We start from the raw sequence: 21365 nt of genomic DNA on the forward strand, positions 1-21365 counted from the left end.
GCACACTTGAACATCCCTCAGTTTATGTTTATTGGAGCTTAGAACAAGTTTTATATGAAACATTAAGGTCATGCAGGTCATGTTTTCTCCACTTGTTCATTCAGTTGTTCGCATACAAATCAAGTGTGGCTGAATCACGAAGCAAACACGCCTACCGGATAAACAGTAGCAACCCTGGCATATATCCCTGAGGGATTTTAGTTTGAGGCCATTTTTGGAAGTTTGAACATTGAAGAATGAGTGTATTTAGGTCCAAAACAATTTATCCACAATCCCTTTTTAAACATTAGATGAGAATATTAATGGTGATTATCATCTGTGACGACAAATTCAAAGTTTTATGAGTGCAAATAAGCAAATGATTAAAGTATAAAGGTACAGAAAAGCTATGACCTTCCTCCCACAGTGAGGCGAGGTAAAGTGAGAAAATAGCACAGCAGGTGTTCTGCTGTTAACAGCCTCCGACTGCACCTGATAATAAAGCCCAAAGGTGGCTCCCTCCGGAGGCGCACCGGGCGTGATTGACTGGGAGGAGACTCCGGGACGCACCAGGTTCCTCCGCAAGGAAAACACATCCTCAGCTACTGTCAAAGCCTTTTCATCCCCCAGGAGGGGATTTAACCCAACAACATCCTGCAGCGACTCCTGGGGGAGGGAAAGCGGCGGTCGTTGTTGAGTTGAACAATGCAGAACTGGCTTGTTTCCACTAATGCACTGAACCAGAAAAGAAAGGCATAGATGGATGGATGGACGTTTAGCGCTTCAGCATGAGTCCAAGCTGAAATGTAATGAGATGTAATGGTGATCACGATTTCAATATATTCAGCTGTACATCCTGTCTGGTTTTTCTTTAAAAAAGTTGGACGTCATTTGTTGCTTCGGGCAAATATCTCTACTTTTCCTTCTGTCGTTTCTCAGCGAGCTCATCATGGCGCGTCTGTTTTAGCCACGGTTGTCAAAATAATCTGACAACACGGCAAGACGCTGAGCTGTTTTATTTATACTCTTGTCAAATTCCTAATCTATCTTTATCGTTGTTATTTTGCAAGTTTCAAGGAGACAACAGAAAGCAGGCTATATGGTGCAACAGCACGAAAGTTCTGCACAGTTGCATCATTTACAGAAAACATGTCTCTACGCATATTTATTTGATGTACCGTGAAATTTATATATCCATATATATTAAACACAAACAAGTGCCTGAATTATTGTCGGCCATCGGAGTATTTTGAGCAACCCTGCACAGGCTCGAGGACGTTGGGGCAGAAAGTCGTCTCCGTTCTGATGGCCGAAGGCAGAAAAGGCACTAAAGAATCCTCAGGTTGCTCCGTAATGGGATTGTACATCAGCTGTGGCCTTTTTTTCCTGATGTAGAGCGGGCAGAGGTTGCTGTTCAAAGGAGCCTGATTTAGTCTCCAGCCTGCCTTCGGTCGCTCTCTCCAGGCTGCCTGGTCCTTTAACAAGGATGTCTTTTGCAACCTCTTCCCATGGAGGGCATGAGGGATGCAAACTGCCACTGGCTATCACTGATGTATGTGGACCAGTGTGTTGTGGAGCCGCGACTCGTCAAGAATAGAAGTCGGCCCTTTTTTTCCCACGGAGTTACTCAGATATGAGGCCCAGTTTGTTGTTGAAATGCAGTCCCCGCTCCCCGGCGCCGCCTCATCCTCAATTCTTCATTGTGAGTAGTGACAGTTCTCACCCACTTTTTGCTTCATAACAAATCCTCCACCAAGTCCTTTGCTTTTCTCACGATGCACCAACTGTCAGGCTAATCATTTTGATTTTTCCCTTAAATCAAATGTTCACGCTGAGACTCGTGCAGACATAAAAAAGAGAAATCTGACAAGTACAAATAAAGGATTTCTCTCGCAGTCACAACCGAGAGAAGTTTACATGTGATGGTTGAATGCTGCAAGAATACAGTAACTGAATACAGAGTACTGCTACTAGCTAATCCTGCATCTGGCAAATTATTATTAACAAAATCCACACAGGCCACAAGTGATCATTTCAGTAGTTTTTATTGCAACTATAAAATATGATCTGGGTGCTTCTTTTTTTTTAACTCCTTAAATTAAACACTATTGTAAGTCTCAGTAAACAATACATCTTAAACATTTATTAGTGTCGAGCAATTATTTTTTACGGCACTTGTGAAAAAGGACAAACAGCTTTTTATGTACTTAATGTCTGTGTTAATAAACATGGCCTGCAAACACTCAACAAGATGAACAAAACAAAATTATAAATCTGGGATTAATGTATCACTGTATATGTCGTGACATCTGGGTTTTTTTTCCTAATCCAGTAATATTTATTCAAAACCATCTGCACTGTCCTCATGAAAGCAGTAGAAGTTCAGTCTCTGTTGACCTCATTGATGCCCCCACACGATGGAAGTACTTTCCAGAGATGGGGCGGCTCGTATGAAGAGGCAGGTTTGGTGTGTGGGGGAAAATGAAGATGAAAATAACACCTCCTGGGCCACCGCGGTGCTCCGCTGCAGCTTATAATACATCGCTAATGTGCAGCTGTCTGGAGTCGGGCCATGTACGAGTGAAGGCAAGTTCTTTTGAAAATATAGATTTTAAGAACATTACAATCTAAGAGGAATAATTAAACATGTGGTGGAATTATACTGTAAATTACAATTTAGGGCTATAATTAGAAGCAAAGAAATGGTCATAATGTGTTTGGACTTATACTTTTTAATTGAGTCTTTTTGTGTTTCCTTTGTTGTTTTTTCCTCATTGATTGGCTCTGTGTTGCATTGTGTGACAGCTCCGTGTTCAGTACGTCGATTGTTCTCCTATAAGACACTGAAAGACATTTCTGATGTGTCAACAACCTAACGAGCACCGACAAGCCTGAATACAATGGAGTGCGACAACACATGATCACAGAAAATGTCCGTGTCAGTGTCTAACTATATGATTTCTTGCCTTTATAAGCCTTCTCAAGGAAATTGGCTCCCTAACCAAATTACCAAACAATTACAGCACAGTTCTCTGCTGTTAAGGGACATTTAATTGATAGCTAGCATTTAGGAATTCCATGCACACTCCTGAAATGCAATTAATCTGTACTTTCTGGGGCTTATACTAGGTTTAATATGAGACAAGAAGGTTAGCAGTTTGTCAGAAAAGCATGTTTTCTGCAGACGGTCTGCTTAATGGTGTAACTGATTACATACAAAGCTGCATCGGGAGCATACAGATGACAAAGCACTGCTAAGTCGGAAAATAGACTTGTCTGCTGAATAAATTGCACTTGGGCTGGTATTTGTCCCCGAGGCATGTTTTTATCAACAATCTGGAGACTTTGTTTGAAAACCATCAGTGGTAGTTTGAACACTATTGGGGATGTTATTGCTCAAAACTGTTTGGTCTAAAACTATTGCTTCATAGCAGAAACCCATTTTTAACACTAGATGAGAACGTTCTACTTGATGAATTCAATATTTTATGTGCAAAATAAGCACATTTTACAGAATGTTACTATATGGAGAGCTACTGATTACATAGACGAGCAATGGCTGCAATGGACAATGAGTTTAGATGCTATTTTCTAAGCTTTCTATTATCTCAAATGCATCCTGTCATCACATTTTAAACAATACTCTGGGTGTGATAAATTGTACCTTTAACATTTTGATCAACAAGTTTCAAACAAGTTGCAGCTCCAATGAAAAAGTAAGTAAATAAATAAACCACAAGCTTCACAACTTCTCATTTTACTACAAGTATTTAGTACAAAATCTAATGAACCCAAATAAAATGAAAAAACAACAAATTGTTCATTTAAAGTGTATCTACCCAGGACCTGAATAAACTACATTTTGGTTCAATGCCAGTTATTAGAACTGGCTTTGAACCAAAATGTAGTACATGATGTGAAGCAATCAGCGCGAGTTTAGAGTTAATTTGCTTGCGTGAGAGCTTCCAGCTCTGCTCCATCAGGGTTTTAAGGACATTTATTTAAGGTTTTATTGGTGGACTCGGCTGGTGAAGCCACTTTAATCACTTTGCGTGGGGGATAAATAATTCAGACTAATTCAATACCATAATTCAGTCCATTCCACTCAGCAAATCTCAACCTGGAAGTAAGCAAAGACTGGAGTGGGGGAATCTATCAAGGGGAAGATGTGAGAGCAACACTGAACTGAAATGTAGGAAAATTGAGGCTTGTTTAGTTCACAGAAACAAGATATAAGTGCTCCGAAATAAAAGAAACTGCGACAGCTTTAAGAAAGCCAAAACTGGAGAAACAACAAGAGCAGGAGCAAAGGAACAGGGTGGATATAGAGATAGTTAAAATGCAGATGAATAACTTCCAATTCAGATCACTTTACCCCTGAGGGAGTATTTAAAAGGCATTTTCAGTCACACAAGATCAGACATACACACAATTAAATGATGCACTCACTTAAATAAAACATGAAAACATATCTATTAAAATACCCAAAGTGGGGGCTGGGTTTATAGACTCATTTTGTTCGCCAGATAGTAGAATTGAAATTCAAAGCAATTATGTCTAACAATTATGTGTTATTATTTCCCAAATGAAAATACAATTAAAGACCATGGTTTTTTGCTCTGAGAGAATAATAGAGAACAAAGGAAAAGCTCTAACGTCCTTGGTTAATACGCTGTAAACATGCAGACAGTTCAACTTGTGTTTTTTTAATTTAAAACTGGTTCTTTTATAAAACACTGGAAAGGAGACAAGTCCTCGTAGTGATGCAGTTCTAAAGAGCAAGAATCCGTTTGATTAAAGAACAGCAATGTAAAAGGAAGGAAACAGAACAGCAGAGCTGTTTTAACGTGACATAAAATACAATATGGTGAAAAGTCATCCAATCACGTGTCTCGCTCTGCAGAGAAAACCAGACACGTTTCTGAAGCTTTCAAGCATTCAGCCCCTGTAACTATATGATATCTGACAATAATGTAATCATTTTGCCCATTTTGATTGTGATAAAGTCAATAATGTGATAACTTACCAATTGAGTAATAGGATATTTGATATTTAATAGGTTATTACTTGAAGGACTAAAGACATTTAAAGTCCTTTCCAAACAGTAAAAAAGTATAGCCAGTATTGCATTAATACATAAATAGGACTGCACTTCTTGGAACATATATGCTTTTTATGCAGATAAGTACAGTGGATGGGATAGTCGTCATATTCATTCATTGGGGATGCATATTATGTCAAACTTTCTCTCAATTGCGATTGTGAAAAATCTCCGTCGGTTCTGCAAAAATGTTGTCTTTTTTTCATTGCATCTATGAACACAAAGTCAAAATGGCTGCAATGGGGGGGAAACAGCTTAACAGAACCCTATAAGACCCAGGATTTCTAAAAGAAAAAAGTTTGAAAAAAGCTCATGCGTCAAAATGGTCTAAAAAATGCTTGAAAGGAAGGTTGAAATGGCTAAAATCAGGTATAAAAACAGCTGAAAGCTTAATGAAAGCTTCACCATCCTAAATTGTTTTAAAATCACAGTATATGTTCGTATATCAAAGCTGTACATGAAGCTGTGTTCGCCTCATTTTAATGATTCAGTGTGGCTCCAGTTAAATTTGGTTTGATGGAAAGTGACAAAGACACATGTTTTGATGATAAAGGTTGCAGACCTCTGATCTCGAACTACTGATACAAACTACCTGTGATGATTCTGACCATTTTGCCAAAATATCAACGAAACACAAAATGCAAGGAAGATTTCAATAAAAGTGGAATCACCAAAGCTGATACGCTGTAAAGATCAGATTTCATATCAACTTTGAATCCATGGTTTGTTGTGTTTGTTATAAGCTGGTTAATAAATACAGTGATGTTTTGTTTCGTCCCGTCGAGTTTGGAGCTGGAGAGTGAAGCCCTGCTGTCGAGGCTTCTGACTGAAGTGGACTTTTGTTTTCTTTTATTCATCCACTTCTCGTCACTTGGGAAACGGAAACTGATATCCCAAATCATAAAACGTTGTTCGCGGTGATATTTTATCTTTGTGAAACAGATCCATGGGGGTCGGCGGGTAATAAATTGTGCTCTCATTTGCAGTTTGTGTGCAGACGAGCCGAGAACGCGGCAGACGGCTCGTCTGACTGGAGCGGAAGTCGTGCGGCGTTTCAAACCTTCTCCTTTTACAAAGCCCCACAATTTACCCAGACTACCTGCACAGCGGGAGCGACTTACCTCCGAGTTTCACGTCTCGTTCAAGGAAACGTCTCTGCTTCTCTGAATTAATCATTTCTGTTATTGCTTTTATTAAGCCAGTGTTGGCAAAGTCTTTCCAACAGATCGGTTAGAAGAAAGTTATGGTGGTTTATTTGTAATTGCTATCATTATTGTTATTATTATTATTAAATAATGTTTTGGAAGGAAATTCTGGCGTTGGCTGCAGTCCACAGCCCATTATTAAGGCAGCGGGGATCTTCTCTGGTTTGGTGAACAGCCAGAAACTGAGGCGCCGCACATTGTCAGTCCAATGGACTCATTAATAGATTTCACATCCAGTTTGTCTACTGTAGTTTGACACCAATATCTAGAAAGAGAAATGTTGAATATAACTGAAGATAACCCAGAGAACACAAAATATATTATGCATCATCTTTTAACAGATATATTCAGGGGAAAGCCATTGGCCTTCATAACAATCAGATCAGCACTGAGATGATATATAGCTGAGGTGAAATAAGGAATAAGCAGTTTATCTGTCTTTCGGTGCGCCTTCAGCACATGTATTATTTATTTTCCATTCCCTTTCACCGACTTCCATCCACTCTTTTCACCAGACCTTGAGGTTTATGCTAATCATACTCGGAGCATCCTTGAAGTCCGTCATCAGGCGTCAATGTGTCAGGAGCCGGTGCGCATCACCATTATACTGCGTTTGTCTGTGCCCTCAGAGCCAGATCTCGAAACTGTACCGTGTATTGACATGCTCACCAAAGAAAATGAGGGAGTGTATAACCAATAGAGTTTATACTGGCAAAGAGACATGCACAATTATTCTGGAGGCTCCAATAAAAAAAAAAATTAAAAAAAGAAGACTTTACAAAATAAATCCACCACTTTGACTCTGAAACAAGCATTTCCCTGATTTACAACCTGTCAACCAGTTTTCTCACAACGAAAATTGAACTCTGGTGAGAGCTTGTGCAACCTTACTGTATGCATGTATTTTGAAAATGGAAAAATGAACTCAGTTGGGGGTGGGGGGGGGGGTTGAATTTTAGATCGTTTAAGCAAGTTGGGGCAGGAATGATGCAAGACCTTGAAATGTGGGGAAGTGGCACTGGGACTTTATCAAGCAAAACACACACACTTGTCATGGTCAAGTGTGTTGTACCAACCTTCAGTTTGTGGGAGAGGAACTTTGAACTGGATTAGGTCTGATCTTTTAAAAGATACCGCATGAAACACAAAGAGTAAATCTGCGGAGTTTCTCCAGACTATGAAACATCACTAACTTCCCCCAAAGCAGATGTGGGATTACCAAGCTTGTCTGGAGATCTGCATCTAAAAGTCTACTTTTTGGGATTTTATTCCTGTCAGCAGTTCAAGGTGTCCCTTCTTATTCTATATTCAGATACTAGGGTGGGGAAGAAAAAAAAACACCTTGGGTGCCTCATAAATAAAACAGTAGGGCCTCAGTATTCTTTGTGATGCTTGCCACCATGGAATTCCGTGTCTCAGCTCTCAGCCATGATGGCGTAAAGTGCAGATATTCGGATGGGTGTATTTCTTTGCTTTCCTTGCATTGGTTGTGTACTACCACATCACTGTTTGCGTTTGCAGCAGTTGGCGGAACATTTTGTTCCATCTGGCCGTCATGTCAGACATGCCATAGCGTAAGTTTGTTCCTCCTGGCCCATCATGCAGAATATATCTTATTACTTCTCTGAGATGTCAAGATGCAGACAGTGGGTTGTTGTTGTTGTTTTTTTTCCTTTTACCTCACAAAGCTCAAGAGGACATATTGTGTAGGAAAGTGCAACATGATGCAGTCTGTGACACTTTGGAAAGCCGAGTCGTTTTATGAAATAGCCCCTCAAATGCAAGGGCACGGCTTTGATCTCTGCCGTGGCTTACGTGCGCACAAACAGCTTCATGTACCTTTGAGGTATCCTTGAGCAGATAATACAGAGCAGATTCCTGCTTTTTATTCACAAGACTTGAATACACCCTTGTAAGTTTTAGGTAGAAAAGTCTTGAAAAGGAATGATGACAACAACTTGTTTGCAGTCGTTAAATGCTTGACTTTCTGCAGGGGCTAATTGTTTTTATTGATTAGCATCCTTCTTGTCAAAGCTTTTGGAGCGTGTTCTCACTTGTCTGGTTTTTAAATGAAGTTAAATGAACCCTGGTGAGATTGCTTTGTTAGGGTGCTGTATTTTGTTAAAGTGGGCTATAACCCCTCTGGTCGATGCTGGTTGTTTTTTTTACTATAGAGGGATAAAATGTGATTAAAGCTAATTACAAGCAGACTGGATTAACACATCAAATAACGAACCAGAGTTTAAAAAAGTAAAAGACAGTCATTGAGTTAAACTTGTGATTTAATTGATAATAGACAAAGATAAAGACCATCAAATCATTAAAAAGAATGAAAAGCATAAAAAGTACAAGAGTTGAAGAGGAAATGCGACATAAAATACAGAAAGATCTTCAGTCTCATTTTAAAAGAGTTGGTGCTTTTATGTAGTTTTCATGACATTTGTTCCAAATAATTTTTGCATAAAAGGAGTTTCTGCGTGTTTGGTTTTGACTTTGGGAACAGAAAGCAGTTTGGATCTAAACTATAGATCTATAAAGAATTTCCCCCTGGGATTATTAAAGGGCGTCTGATTCTGATTCTGAAACGATTCACAGCTTTGGAGACCAAACAGGCCTATAATATTCGTTGTGGTCATGCATTTTATTTTGTTTGTCTCTTAATAGCCTGTTTAAACTCACCTCCCCGACTCCTTTCAAGCACACGTTTGATGATCGATTCAATTTTATTTTGTACTTGATCTTATCTTCTGATTGGTTTTGCACTCTATTGGAAGTCTTCTAACCACAGTTTTTTTGTCTCTGTGCTGCCTCAATCCCCGCAATGAGTAACAAATATTTTTTTTTTACATTAAATGGGAAACCAATAGGTTGTTTAAATTTGGTTGTGACCACACAATTCTCCCAGATCAGCCATTCTCAACCCTGGGGGTTCCGATTGCATGATTATTTCAGGGAACCATGAAAAATAAAACAATTTTGACTTCTTCTCTTTTTTTTTTCTTCAAATAAAAAATAATAATAATTTACCATTGACGACCCATCCACACACTGAGATGAAGGAGGTGAGGGAGTGCGGCTGTTACAACTGCAACACCAAAGAAACATTGTCCTTGTGGAGCAACCGTTGTCTATGTAAGAGTAGTGTTGTCTCTCCCATCGACCTGTTGTGCTTTGAGATTTTCTAAAGAGCATTATGTAAGAAGTGTCATGATGTGATGATGTGACGTTACATCACTGACATGCACACAGAGCTCAGTTGGATGCAATGAGCCGTTTAAATGGACTCTGACCTGATCATAACAAGGTTACAGCGTCTCTAATCTCTTTTTTTTTTCTAATCTGATGGTGAAGTCAATTGGATCGGGCCAATCTAATCAAATTGAAGTGTTTACATGGCATGATTTGAATTAGTTCTTTTAATTTGATTATAGTCCATGTAACTAGCGCAACTCCTGGAATTGTTCCCTCTCATACCTCAACGAAAGATATTTTGCATTACAATGTGTACAATGAAAATGTTTCAGAGAGTGTATGTAAGGAACTACATTTTGAAAACTACTTTTTCTTGTAATAATTGACAGATATCTGTGTTGCTCTTGTCCTGCCTGTGTCTGAGTGTAACCGCTCCTCTCCGACCAAATACTTTATTTTGCCTTCTGATGGGCCTCATTTATCTTTGTTGAGTAGAAAACAACACGTTGTCAATATGTGATTAAGTTGCACTGGCCGCCGTATTGATGTTGTCTGTCTGTTTGCAGGCCACTGTGGGAAAACATTTGCGATCCTTCAAAGATTTCTGAGCAGCGCCGTCCCAAACACCAAGTGGCTTCTCATTGTGGATGATGACACACTTATCAGGTATACAGTCTCCTCCATGATCTGGAAAAGGGTTTTCAACTCTTTCTCTCTCTCTCTCTCTCTCTCAATGACACACTTTCATTTATCTCAATGTTTGACTGACATTTTTTTCATAACTGCTGTAATAGATTCTGTCTCAACCATGAGAAGGTTTGCACAGTGAGTGAGAGAAGCTCCCTGGAATGAAGTTTCAGCGATATTACCACCCTGTCGAACATTTCAAATCCTCAGTAGATAAATTCACGTCCAGCCGGCTACATGTTCTGTCAGATGGACTCTTCATGTGGAAACCTCTGGATGTTGTAACAGCCCCCGTGGGAGGCAGTTATTTCAACCTGCAGTTCGGACCGTGTCATAAGTGTGTGTGCAGACGGGTTATGATGATGATGATGATGATGATGATGATGATGATGATGATGATGATGATGATGATGAGCGTGTGATGACTTTGATCATTGCTTCTTTCCTGCAGCCTCCCCAGACTGCAAGTGCTGCTGAGCTGTTACAACCCCTCTGAACCGGTGTGTCTCGGCGAGCGCTACGGCTACGGCCTGAGCCAAGGTGGCTACAGTTACATCACGGGAGGCGGAGGGTGAGTTTCACCGTCGGAATGCACCGGGCATAGTAATGAGAGGCCACGGAGGAACTGTGAAGTGTGTAATGAAGAAGCTGTGATCTGTAATTTATAGATAAACCATTTCAGTTCAGCTTGAAAGTGGGAGACCACGTTGCAGTCAGAGTACTCCATAAAAATATGTAATAAATAACCACAGTGTGAAACCGACGTCATGGGTTAACTGGATGAGGCGGCGAATCAATTCAGTTCAATTTTATTTATAAGGCAACAAAAACAACAGTCATCTCAAGGCACTTTTAAGGAGAAAAACTCAACTATTCCACCCGAGCAAGCAGGGGAGACGGTGGAAAGGAGAAACTCTCTTTTTATAGCAAGAAACTGGTAGAACCTGCCTCAGAGGAGGAGACATTCTGCCTCGTCCATGTAATAATTGCCGTGCTGATTCAATATTTTCTTTGGTCACAACGTTTTTGTTTGGAAATGAAATCATTACCTAAATACAATTGATAATGGTGTTGCCATTCATTTATTCCCCAAACCAGATTTACAACCCTTAACTGTTAATGATTGCAGATAAAATCTTGTTTTTCTATGTATGCATACAGAGGATTCTGGCGCATGCACAGTCAGCGTGTTCAGACTCGCACAGTCACAAAATTTGGGCTGCGTGACTTTATGTTGGGATTGTAATCATTTTCATTACTAACTGTTTGATCTTGTAAAAATATCCACAATTTCATTCCATACACTGTGACTGCAACAAAGAAAAACTTTGAAGTGTAAATTTAAAGGTTATTATAACAATCTGGACCAGTCTGGTCACTCAGGATGAAACTGGACTGTATGTGGTCCCTGAAGTACATTAAATCTTATTTGATAATTATCTTGTATACGTCTTATACACGTGTGTATATCTGTATTTATGTAGTATACATCTTTGTATTGGTTCAGTTATGTTCTTTTAAATAACGATAACATATTTGGTGTTTGGTTCGTTCAACATCAACGGGTCCTACAATTTGAAATGTTTTTTTTGTGGTTTTTTTAACCGATTCATCGATTAATCGAAAAAACAATCGACCGATTAATCGATTATTAAAATAATCATTAGTTGTAGCCCTGATATAGTAATACGTTTGTTTCTATTAGAAGTTACGTAGCACATTTCAGTTGCATCAGAAGCCTATTTTGTAAGAGCAGTTGCTTCATATTGAGTTGAGGTGATCAGACAGGAAGTCCTGCATATTAAATTCAATTATTTTCACAATTAAACATCTTGAGTTGACGGCAGATTAGATTTCATTATCTGAACTTATAGCTGAACTGGACGACAACATCAGTATTGATTCTAAAATACTGTGATTGTTGAAAAGGTAGGTCTTGTTTTATATTGTTTGACAGTGAAGGTATATTTACAAAAAGTGTGGCAATGGCACGTTTAAGGGGGAAAAATGTATATTTTCAACAGAGTAGCTCTTTAGTATTGCCATCATATAATGTTAGACCGTGTAAATGTTCCCACGAATTCTTCAATGCAGCATAAAAACACTTTTCATTGTGTTTTCAACAAGCTTTGTTCCAACAAAGGAATAATCCAGTGGATAAAATGCAGTTAGTTGTTCTCTGTACATCCGGAATCAACTCACTGTTACTTCTCACCACATTCCAACTTTTATCTCCTCATCTTTTACATGCAAGGAAAATGTTATATGTCAGCTGACAGTACAGACAATATAGAAGATTTTGGCTATTTGGCAAAAATCTGTGTTCAATATAAGTCCCGGGCTCTGAGAGAATCTATTTAGAAACACTTCAGTTGACGTGACAATTTACAACACCACAGCTGCCAGTTTTCGCAAAGTGATTTCTCCTTTTTTTTTTTAAAAAACAGTTTTGAGTGGCAACCAGCGATTTTCTGGCAGCTTAAAGTTTTTTTTTTTTTTTCATATGTAATTGTTTCTTATTCCAAAGATGTCACATCATGGCTGTGCAGAGCAGACAAGCAGGAGGGGAAAAAACACATCTCAATTGGCAGTTTCAATCTCATCCCTGTTGCAGTCTTTCCAAACAAATAAAACGCACACAATGAAGTACTGAGATTATACAGCTGAAAGATATACATGTTATTTTCTGACGATTACCAGCATTTGCCTTGCAGTTGAGGATTTACTGTGGAGCTGAAGTTTGTTGAAATGCTTGTGTTTTGCTGCAGCATGGTGTTCAGCAGGGAGGCGGTGGTTCAGCTCCTCAACAGTGGCTGCAAGTGTTACAGCAACGACGCACCGGACGACATGGTGCTGGGAATGTGCCTCAACGCTCTGGGCCTCCCCGTCACACACAGCGCCCTCTTCCACCAGGTTGTATTAGCGGACTTACTTTATATTTTCATTTTGAGAATGATATGTATAGTGGCTCAAAAACATTGTTACTCTGCACAAACTCGAAATGTAAACGAGAAAATCCTCCACTTTGATGCAAAAACTTAGCGTGGAAATTCAAAAGTCGGAACACAAATCTGAGAGCCACAACTTTCAATATAAAAGTCACAACACAAACACAAAGGTCACTACAACAATACAGAAGCCATGACTCTTAAGCCTTGTTTCCACCGCACAAAAAGTGCAGGGTAGGAACGGAGCGGTACGGAGAAGTAAGGCAAAGTGTAATCAGAGCCAAATCTGGTGCACATTTCCTCATCAGAAACTACAATTAAAATGTAGACGGGGTTTAGAGCTCTGCAGATATGTGACGTTGCAACAGTAATCTCAGCCGGGGCGGCAGATCTGGAACTTATGAATCCTCTGTTTTTGTTTGCATCCTCCACTTTGCACTACTTCTTTAGTTAACTTTTTTTTTTTTGCAGCCACAGAGCTGCAGCTGCAACTTACGAGAGCGAACGCTCAGGTCACGTCGCCCCGGCTAAGTGCACTGGACCACGCTCCGGCGGCACACAGCCGGTCGGGTTTGGTGTCGTGTGTTGATTCCGAGAGAGCGACCGACGTCCCGGTAAAGTGACACCGGAGCCACTCCGGCGGTCGGCGCCATTGTTGCGCTGCTTGATGCGACTGCCCAACTCCGTTGGGGCAGAAAGCACGGACGTGATGCGAGGACAGACCCCGGGGCTCGGGGCAGCTCCCATGTTCCGGCGCACCGTGTGTGGACGCGGTCCAAATACGGTCGTTGTGTTGCATCACGTCCCACCGGAGCTCCCGCCGGCGCCACAATGTGACGAGCGGACTCGGACCGCGTCGGCACACGGTGCGCTGGGACAGCGCCGAGGTCTGTCCTGGGATCGATTACAGCCGTAGCGTGTGCTCCCGAGTCCCGGTCTCCGTCCCTGTTTCACGTCTGCTCTTTCGAGACCAACATGAAAGTTGCACAGCAAAGAAAAAAAACCACAAAAAAATAACCAGTACAAAGCTGAATATGTTAACAACAGACAGGCTTCAACGTGGTTGCAAGCCCACGACACAAATACTGTATAGAAGCCACACCATCAATACAAAAATCACAACACAAGTAAAAAGTACAACACAAAAACAATAGTCTTAATATACATTAAAAAAGTGCAGAACACAAAAGCAACTAGAAAGGGAACTCAGTCGAGCGCAGGCATTCGCCAACACCACATTTGATTTCGGAACTCAGTTAGCATCACTAGCATGGTAGCCGTTAGCTCATATCGATGCTAACTCGGTATGGCAGGTAGTTATATCACTGTGTGAAACACTGAGCAGGGAGCGTCTCCGTGGCAACAGACTCTGATCTATGATCTCCTCCATGAGGTGCCTCTCATCCCCTTTGTATGGATATATATATATATAAAAAAAAAAAATCTGTGTTGTTGCATTTCATCACAGGTGTTCCAGTGTCAGATTGATGCATCCATCTTAATGACAGGCAGTAACGCAACTCACCCATGAGTGCTATTTTAAAGTCTTTCACACCCACACAGGTGTTTCTGAAGTCTATCCAGCTGATTTGACCTCTGCTCACGCTGCATTGAAGTGCTCTATTAGAGAATCTGTAATCACGGTGAAATGCGTGGGAAACACATTTATATACACGGCCTCTCTACTTGTTTGCAGAATATATGAAGGCATGGAAAACGCACACTGACATACCTTCTCAGGCTATACTATGGAGCTGCACATGCCAGAGCTTCTCGGAAATATCAGGGTCAAAAATATAATGTGGTTGTTGGTATGAATTGTAATTACAAACCAGAGAGCGTAAAGTGTCTCTGATACGAAAGCGCTATTTCATGCAGATTTAAGCCTTGCAGATATCCAGGGCAATGGGATATGTGAGGTCGGTCACGAAGCTTTATGTGGGCTTAACAGGCATGGTTTTTCATAGCAGGCACTTTGACTTGTAATCATAGGGAAAGCGGCAGTTTTTAATAGGAAATATAATGAGCTCAATGTACAGTAGCTGCAGCCGCAAACTAAAGTAATCCCGCATCATTAATCCTGTTTGTTCCTGCTCTGACCTTCCCAGAGGCTTTTTTGTAGTTCATCCCATTGATAGAAAATCCCCAGAAAACCGAGTAAGATGACAAACATAGTTCATGTGTCTATCAGTACAGATAAGAAGAAAACGCCGTGACCATGCAGGACCTTTAAAAAAAAGACATCATAAGTATCACTTTCTCTTTTTTCAGTGGCAGCATTTCGCCGTAAACTTTCGGTTTTCTCGCCTTCACTCCTGCTCTATGCAGCACTCTCCTGTGACTGCTTCCAAATATAAATTACTGTACTTAATCTTACCTTCCAGGCGCGCCCAGAGGACTATGCCCAGGACTTCCTGGCGCACCAGGTGCCCATCTCTTTCCATAAACACTGGAACATTGACCCCATCGCCGTTTTCTACAAATGGCTGAAGGATGACACGAGCACAAGCGCCTCAGACGAACTTCACAAGAGGACTAAGACTGAACTGTAACGATTTTAAGCACACGACTCGCCTATATGAATATGTATTTATGTACAGTGTGTGTGTGTGTGTGTGCGTGTGTGCGTGCGTGCGTGCGTGCGTGCGCGCGCGCACTATGTCATGGAAACATAATGTATTCACAGATGTAAATGTTTTTGTATCGTTGATGTTGATGTTATTGAGAGTGCGTGCCCCTGACTGAAATGCATGTTGAGTCCTGGAAATGTGTGTGTGTGTGTGTGTATTTATATCATATGAGTAATCTTAAACCTTACAGAGGAGCATAACTTGTTCTCTAGGAGATACCGTATCTTTTAGAAATGATCACTAATGCTGTACAATGTGCCCTATTTTGACATAAAAGTACAAATATTTGAAAGAGTTTGGCTTTTCAGTTTTATTGGAGACAAAGTTCGTGTTACAAATAACTCATTAATGCAGAGGTTCACAAACTGGGATCTAAAAATTGATGGAGGTTGGCCTATATTGGCTTCAGTCAAAGAAAACTCTGATAAGATACGTTCAAATATACGAAGTCGGAAATGCCAAGTGCTTCTGTTTTTGTTTGGCCTTGCTTATAGGCATGTCCTCCCATGCGTGACTTTACTCCAAAAAAAATTTAACAAATAAGAGATCAATAAGGGTGTTCGTTTTCTTAATCAGGAGACACTATAAGGGGGAAGAAATGTGACCCACTGCAACATTCCTTACAGGTTAAGTATGAGCAAAATATGTTGATACTATAGAAGGGCCAGACTTTTTAGGCCTGCGTTATTAAAGCTCTGTGAGAAAGAGCTGAGTGGCACGGGGCCCATTCAAGTATCACATGATTCATATCTACAGTAAGAAGTGAACCTCTTTCACAGCCCATACAAAGGGCGTCCACTCTGCTGTGGAATCTTGGTCAACAAAGCGATATTTAATGAAGTCAGGATTAAACTTTCACAAAACATGCATTTTTCAGGCTTCGGCGCCACTTTTACCGTCATAATTATTTTCTTGTTTTTAATACTTCACCATAACTTTTGCGACAGGCAATGAAGCTTCTGGCGGAGTGTTTTGTTCTGCCTATTAGGTCGTATTAGAATCAATGACACATTACCACCAAGCTAATATGTACATAGTTTACGAGTATTATTTTATATTTTTATATAATTTTTGACCTACAAATAAATGTAATAGCATTATATCATACCACTTAAAGTCAACAAGGTGCAACACCTCTTTTGCACTCATAATTAAACAAGCACAAACATGAAAAGAAATAGGTGTTTCTCGTCACATACAGAAAAGAAAATCGTGTTTACATACTTGTATTTATTGTTTATTTATTTTCTTTACAGTTTAAAGTCAAAATTCTGAGAAAAAAAGTCAACATTCTGAAAAAGGTCAAAATTAAGAGTCAAGATTCTGTAAAAAAAAGAAAAAAAGTCAGAATTCTGAGAAATAAAAGTCAGAACTTTTTCATTCACAGTGGTCCTATTCTTCTTCCATATATGGCCCTCATGTCATAATAGTGGAAACCTGAAGATCTTTTTTTTTTTTTTGTGGCCTTTGGAGGGCAGACCCCATCACTGCTAAAAAGCAAACTGAAGGTTTGGTAGTTTCACCTCCAGTTGCAAATAAACAGATCACCTTCAAACTCCATCCTTCATTCCACTTTTTGCTCAAGCCATCTGTTTCTCCGAGGGCAGTCTGACCTCAAATGGAGCCACAGGAACCACACAAAAAGAGAGAGAGAGAGCAGCTTCTTCATAGCTTCTTCCTTGTAAAACAGTTTCTGATATCCTGAGGTGCGCAGTACAAATGAGTTTTATCGACATCAATAGCAATTTCTCATTTTCTCTTTTTTCCCTCTCCGTCTCATAATTAATTGGCAGACTGTAATTTGCTGACCATCATGAAAGGTCTTTCAAAGACCTTCAGCTTCGGTTGAAGAGTTAAACTTTTCATTCTCTGGCTGTTTGCCAACTTCAAAAATTAATTTGCAGTTGGAATGGTTCATTCTGAAAGAAACGTTTGGAGACTGTAGCTGGACAATGCTCACTCAAGATTTAGAGAAGCTGAGGATTAAGAATGGCACGATATTAATTACATTCATTTGATGAAAAAAAATGAAACCATTAATAAAAGAAAACTCATTATTGTAATGCAAACTATAAAAGTGAAACGGCCTCCTCCACTTATGGATTTTGTCAGCTTGGTGCTGCTAAATTCGTACCCTTCTGATGGCACAGTGAGCTTGTGCAAGTTCATGAAAAGTCTAATAGCTTCAGGCATTTGAGGCAGTGCAATAACTCAAGCAGTCATCCCCTAACACACCTATTGTAACCTATTTGCAGAAAACAAATTAAATTCCTGGTGGGACTCGCCCACACAGTGATGAGTGGTGGTAAGACAGTGTTTCGCACTGAGGGGAATTCTCACTATAATTCAAAACAGCATGTGAGTAACATTGTTTGAATTTTCCTCCTTAGGTCTTTGTCCAAAACAGCGGAAGAGGGATGAGTGTATCACCATAATTCCTCTAAAGCACATCCTTTCATTTCAAGTTCAGCCAAGAGTCTGAGTTACAGCAACGAGTTTCACAAATATTGAGGATATGAACTGTACATCCTCAGAGCAGGATGGAAAAAAAAGTTATTTAATATATTTCACTTTTCATGATGGAATTTTTGAAATATTTTCTGACGATGTTATGTGAAGGCATAAATGCTGCTGCAGGGCCTGTCCACGCTGCCAAGTGCAAAAACTCCGAAGAGGAAAAACACAGGACTCTTTATTTATATATTTTGTTGGTTTAAGAGAAAATATGGAATCACATCAAACAAGCTGAATCTCCCTGCAGAGAAATCCCAGTTTTTATTGACATGACATGAGTGTGGTTAGTTGCAGAAGCAGCACACTCTGCAGAGATGTGTCTAAACCTGCTCGAACATCGTCTCTGAAAGAAAATTGCTGTGGGTTAAATTGGGAGTAGCAGAAACCACGGTGACAGGTTGTAGACACTCTTCGTCTTCTCGTACATTTTGTCCTCCTGAAGCAATTCACCACACTGAAAGTTTAACATATCATTTTTCACTGCTTTCCACTGTTGGAAGTGTAAATGTATGCCTAAGTACACTTTTTGACATTATCCTGCAAGTTTGACTCTGGTGTATGCTGAAGGAGTACCAGCTGGAGCTGTGTCATCACACTTCACTGACCAACCTCAGATCACTGCAACATAGAATGGCACGTAGCAGCTCGTGGTGGAAGGAAAGGAGGCAGTCAACATAGAGTCAATCCCCAAAGCTCAGAGCATCAGAGCCACAGAGATCAGTACCAGGCCAACATAGACACATCTGACAACCAACAGATGAGACCAGCAGCAAACAGAAGAACAAAAGCTTGGGAGAACTCCTCCTCTGCATTAACCCATCTATTAAGTTCTATAACTCAATTAGACCAACAAACACCAGCTTACCGGCTTCAGACCTTCATCGAAACAACACTGTATGGTCCATCAAACTAACATGTACGAGCTTCAGACCCAGAATCAAACTGGCGTCAGCCTTACATAGACCAGCATTAGACAAACATAGACCAATATATGATGTGTTTTCATGCTGCTTTCAGTTGGTGACATAAATAGCGAGCGCACCATAAGCCCGTAAAGACCCGATTGATGCACCAGCTAAACCAGAATCGGACCAACAAGGAGCCACAAAACAGATCAGAAAATACATTATGCAGCTTCTTTTTTATTTTTTTGTTTTGTCATTGTTAGCAGAAATAATCATGAAACTTTATTCAACTAAAGGCTTTGGGGAGCGATGAAGAGCTGTTGGAGGGTGTTAAATCTTCTGTCGGGGCTGTTTGAGCACGAGTGCATTTCCTCCGAGGATTGGCTGCGACCAGCAGGGCCTCCGAAGCGAAGCGGATGAGAGGAGCTGCCGCAGTCGGTGCCATCTCAAATCTCCGTCACTGTCGCTCCATCCGAGGCTCTTATCATCACTCACTTCCCTCACTTGTTGCCAGTCACATTTCCATCCCCTCAGAGGAACAACAGATCGCTTCAGTGAAACAATTACAAGATCTGAGCTACAGACACATGATCTCATTAGGTTGAACTAAGTCAAACTCAGTGAGCTGGGTACTGCACAATATAATGGCCATTATAGTATCAAGCTGCATCATTGTCATGCTGACATCATGACTTTAGTTAGCCTTGGAAGTTTATTTCTGTCTCTTTCTCCCTCTTTTTTTTTTTTTTAGGCAAACTCTGAATCCTTTTACAACAATTTATTATCAAAGATGGAAACTCTGTTTCATTGTTGAGTGGAGCAATGAAGGATAAAATTTGTCATGTGTCATTCGTGGGGGTGTTGACGGGAGAAGAGACTGAGCGAGAGTTGTGGAGAAGAAGAATTAAACATCTCAATGTGGGATGACTTTATAACAGAAGCAAGGGGAAGCAAAAGAGAGTGAGTGATACAAACAATCAAATACAATAAACACAACAAAGAGACAGACAAAATTATATCACTGTAAGACTTCACCAAATTAGACCAAAACAGCTATTTCATATGCAGCGACACACATATATACCCACAACTGTGTGAGGAGAAGGATGTGGGGAGAAGACCTATTGGATATTATGACCAAAATATCAGGAAAACCTTCAAATCACTCGTTGTTTATCGGCTCAGAAGATCCAACAGGTAGAACAATTCAGTCTGTGAAGTGTTAATGCGTTTGCTTCATTTGATATGTAGAATAACATTAGCACATGCGATGCATCGCTTGTTTTAGATAAATGGCTGTGAAGCTCAGCAGCCACCCACACACTTCCACTGATCCATGGGCAGTCGAGCCAAACCCTGTGATTCTCTCATCAATAAAGTAGACCTTCTCTTCATGAGGCAGATCAGGGGATAACATGTAATCTTTTGAAAGTTAGAAGAGCATAATTTTTGTGAGAATAATTTCTCAGCAGAATCCAGAATAGAAACAACCAAGGTCAAAATCGCCTGCTTAAACCAAGAGGGAGACGACATGAATCTCAGGAGGTGCGACTGATTTTAAAATAGATTTCAACACATTTGCTGCACAGTTGGTCCTGTGTTGTTGTTTTGTTTTTGTTTTTGCTGTTTATATAAGTGGATATCTTGAATACAGTTGAGGCATATAATAGACGTATAAAAGACTCTTAAGTCTTATAATATCCCTGTATGATCAAAAATCATATCATATTTCATATTTGTTAACTTTCACATAAACTGCTTTCATGTTGAGTGACCCGCCACTGGAAAATCTCCAAAACTTCCAGATTATTTAGAGGAAAACTTTATTTTAATGTTCAAATGCATTTATTTTTCAGCTTGGAATTTTAACACTTTACGCATTCACGAATGCTCCATTTGTGAAAAGGCTCCTCAATTTATGTTCAATAGAGCCTTTATGAGGAATTGGGAAGCTGGAAAATTGTAGACTTTTTAGTAAGTAAATATTTATTTGATTTGTGTCAGAAGGTATTTGTTGTCATGACATTGGAAAACAATACATTGACAGTACTGCTCTCCATTTTAAATATGAAACATAAAACTTATATGCAATAGTAACAAACACTGGAGAACAAGACAGTTCTCTGGTGAATTATATGAAGGGGAATGTCAAATATACATAAAACCTTCCACTAGATCAGTATGTTTTTTTTAGAAATGTCAAA

General features: G+C 40.0%; 1 protein-coding gene across 1 annotated transcript in view; it reads left to right on the forward strand.

The window, feature by feature from the left end:
- The window catches only part of b3glcta (beta 3-glucosyltransferase a), a 101231-nt gene extending 85219 nt beyond the window's left edge, over window positions 1-16012 (forward strand). Inside the window, exons 12-15 of the mRNA XM_080503758.1 lie at window positions 10044-10143; window positions 10616-10735; window positions 12933-13077; window positions 15497-16012. Of these exons, the coding sequence (XP_080359884.1) occupies window positions 10044-10143; window positions 10616-10735; window positions 12933-13077; window positions 15497-15664 (533 nt within the window). The 3' untranslated portion in view covers window positions 15665-16012. The remainder of the gene's footprint in view (window positions 1-10043; window positions 10144-10615; window positions 10736-12932; window positions 13078-15496) is intronic.
- The last annotated feature ends 5353 nt before the right edge of the window (window positions 16013-21365 follow it).

Source organism: Blennius ocellaris (assembly GCF_963422515.1).
Source record: "Blennius ocellaris genome assembly, chromosome: 2".
Lineage (NCBI taxonomy): Eukaryota > Metazoa > Chordata > Actinopteri > Blenniiformes > Blenniidae > Blennius > Blennius ocellaris.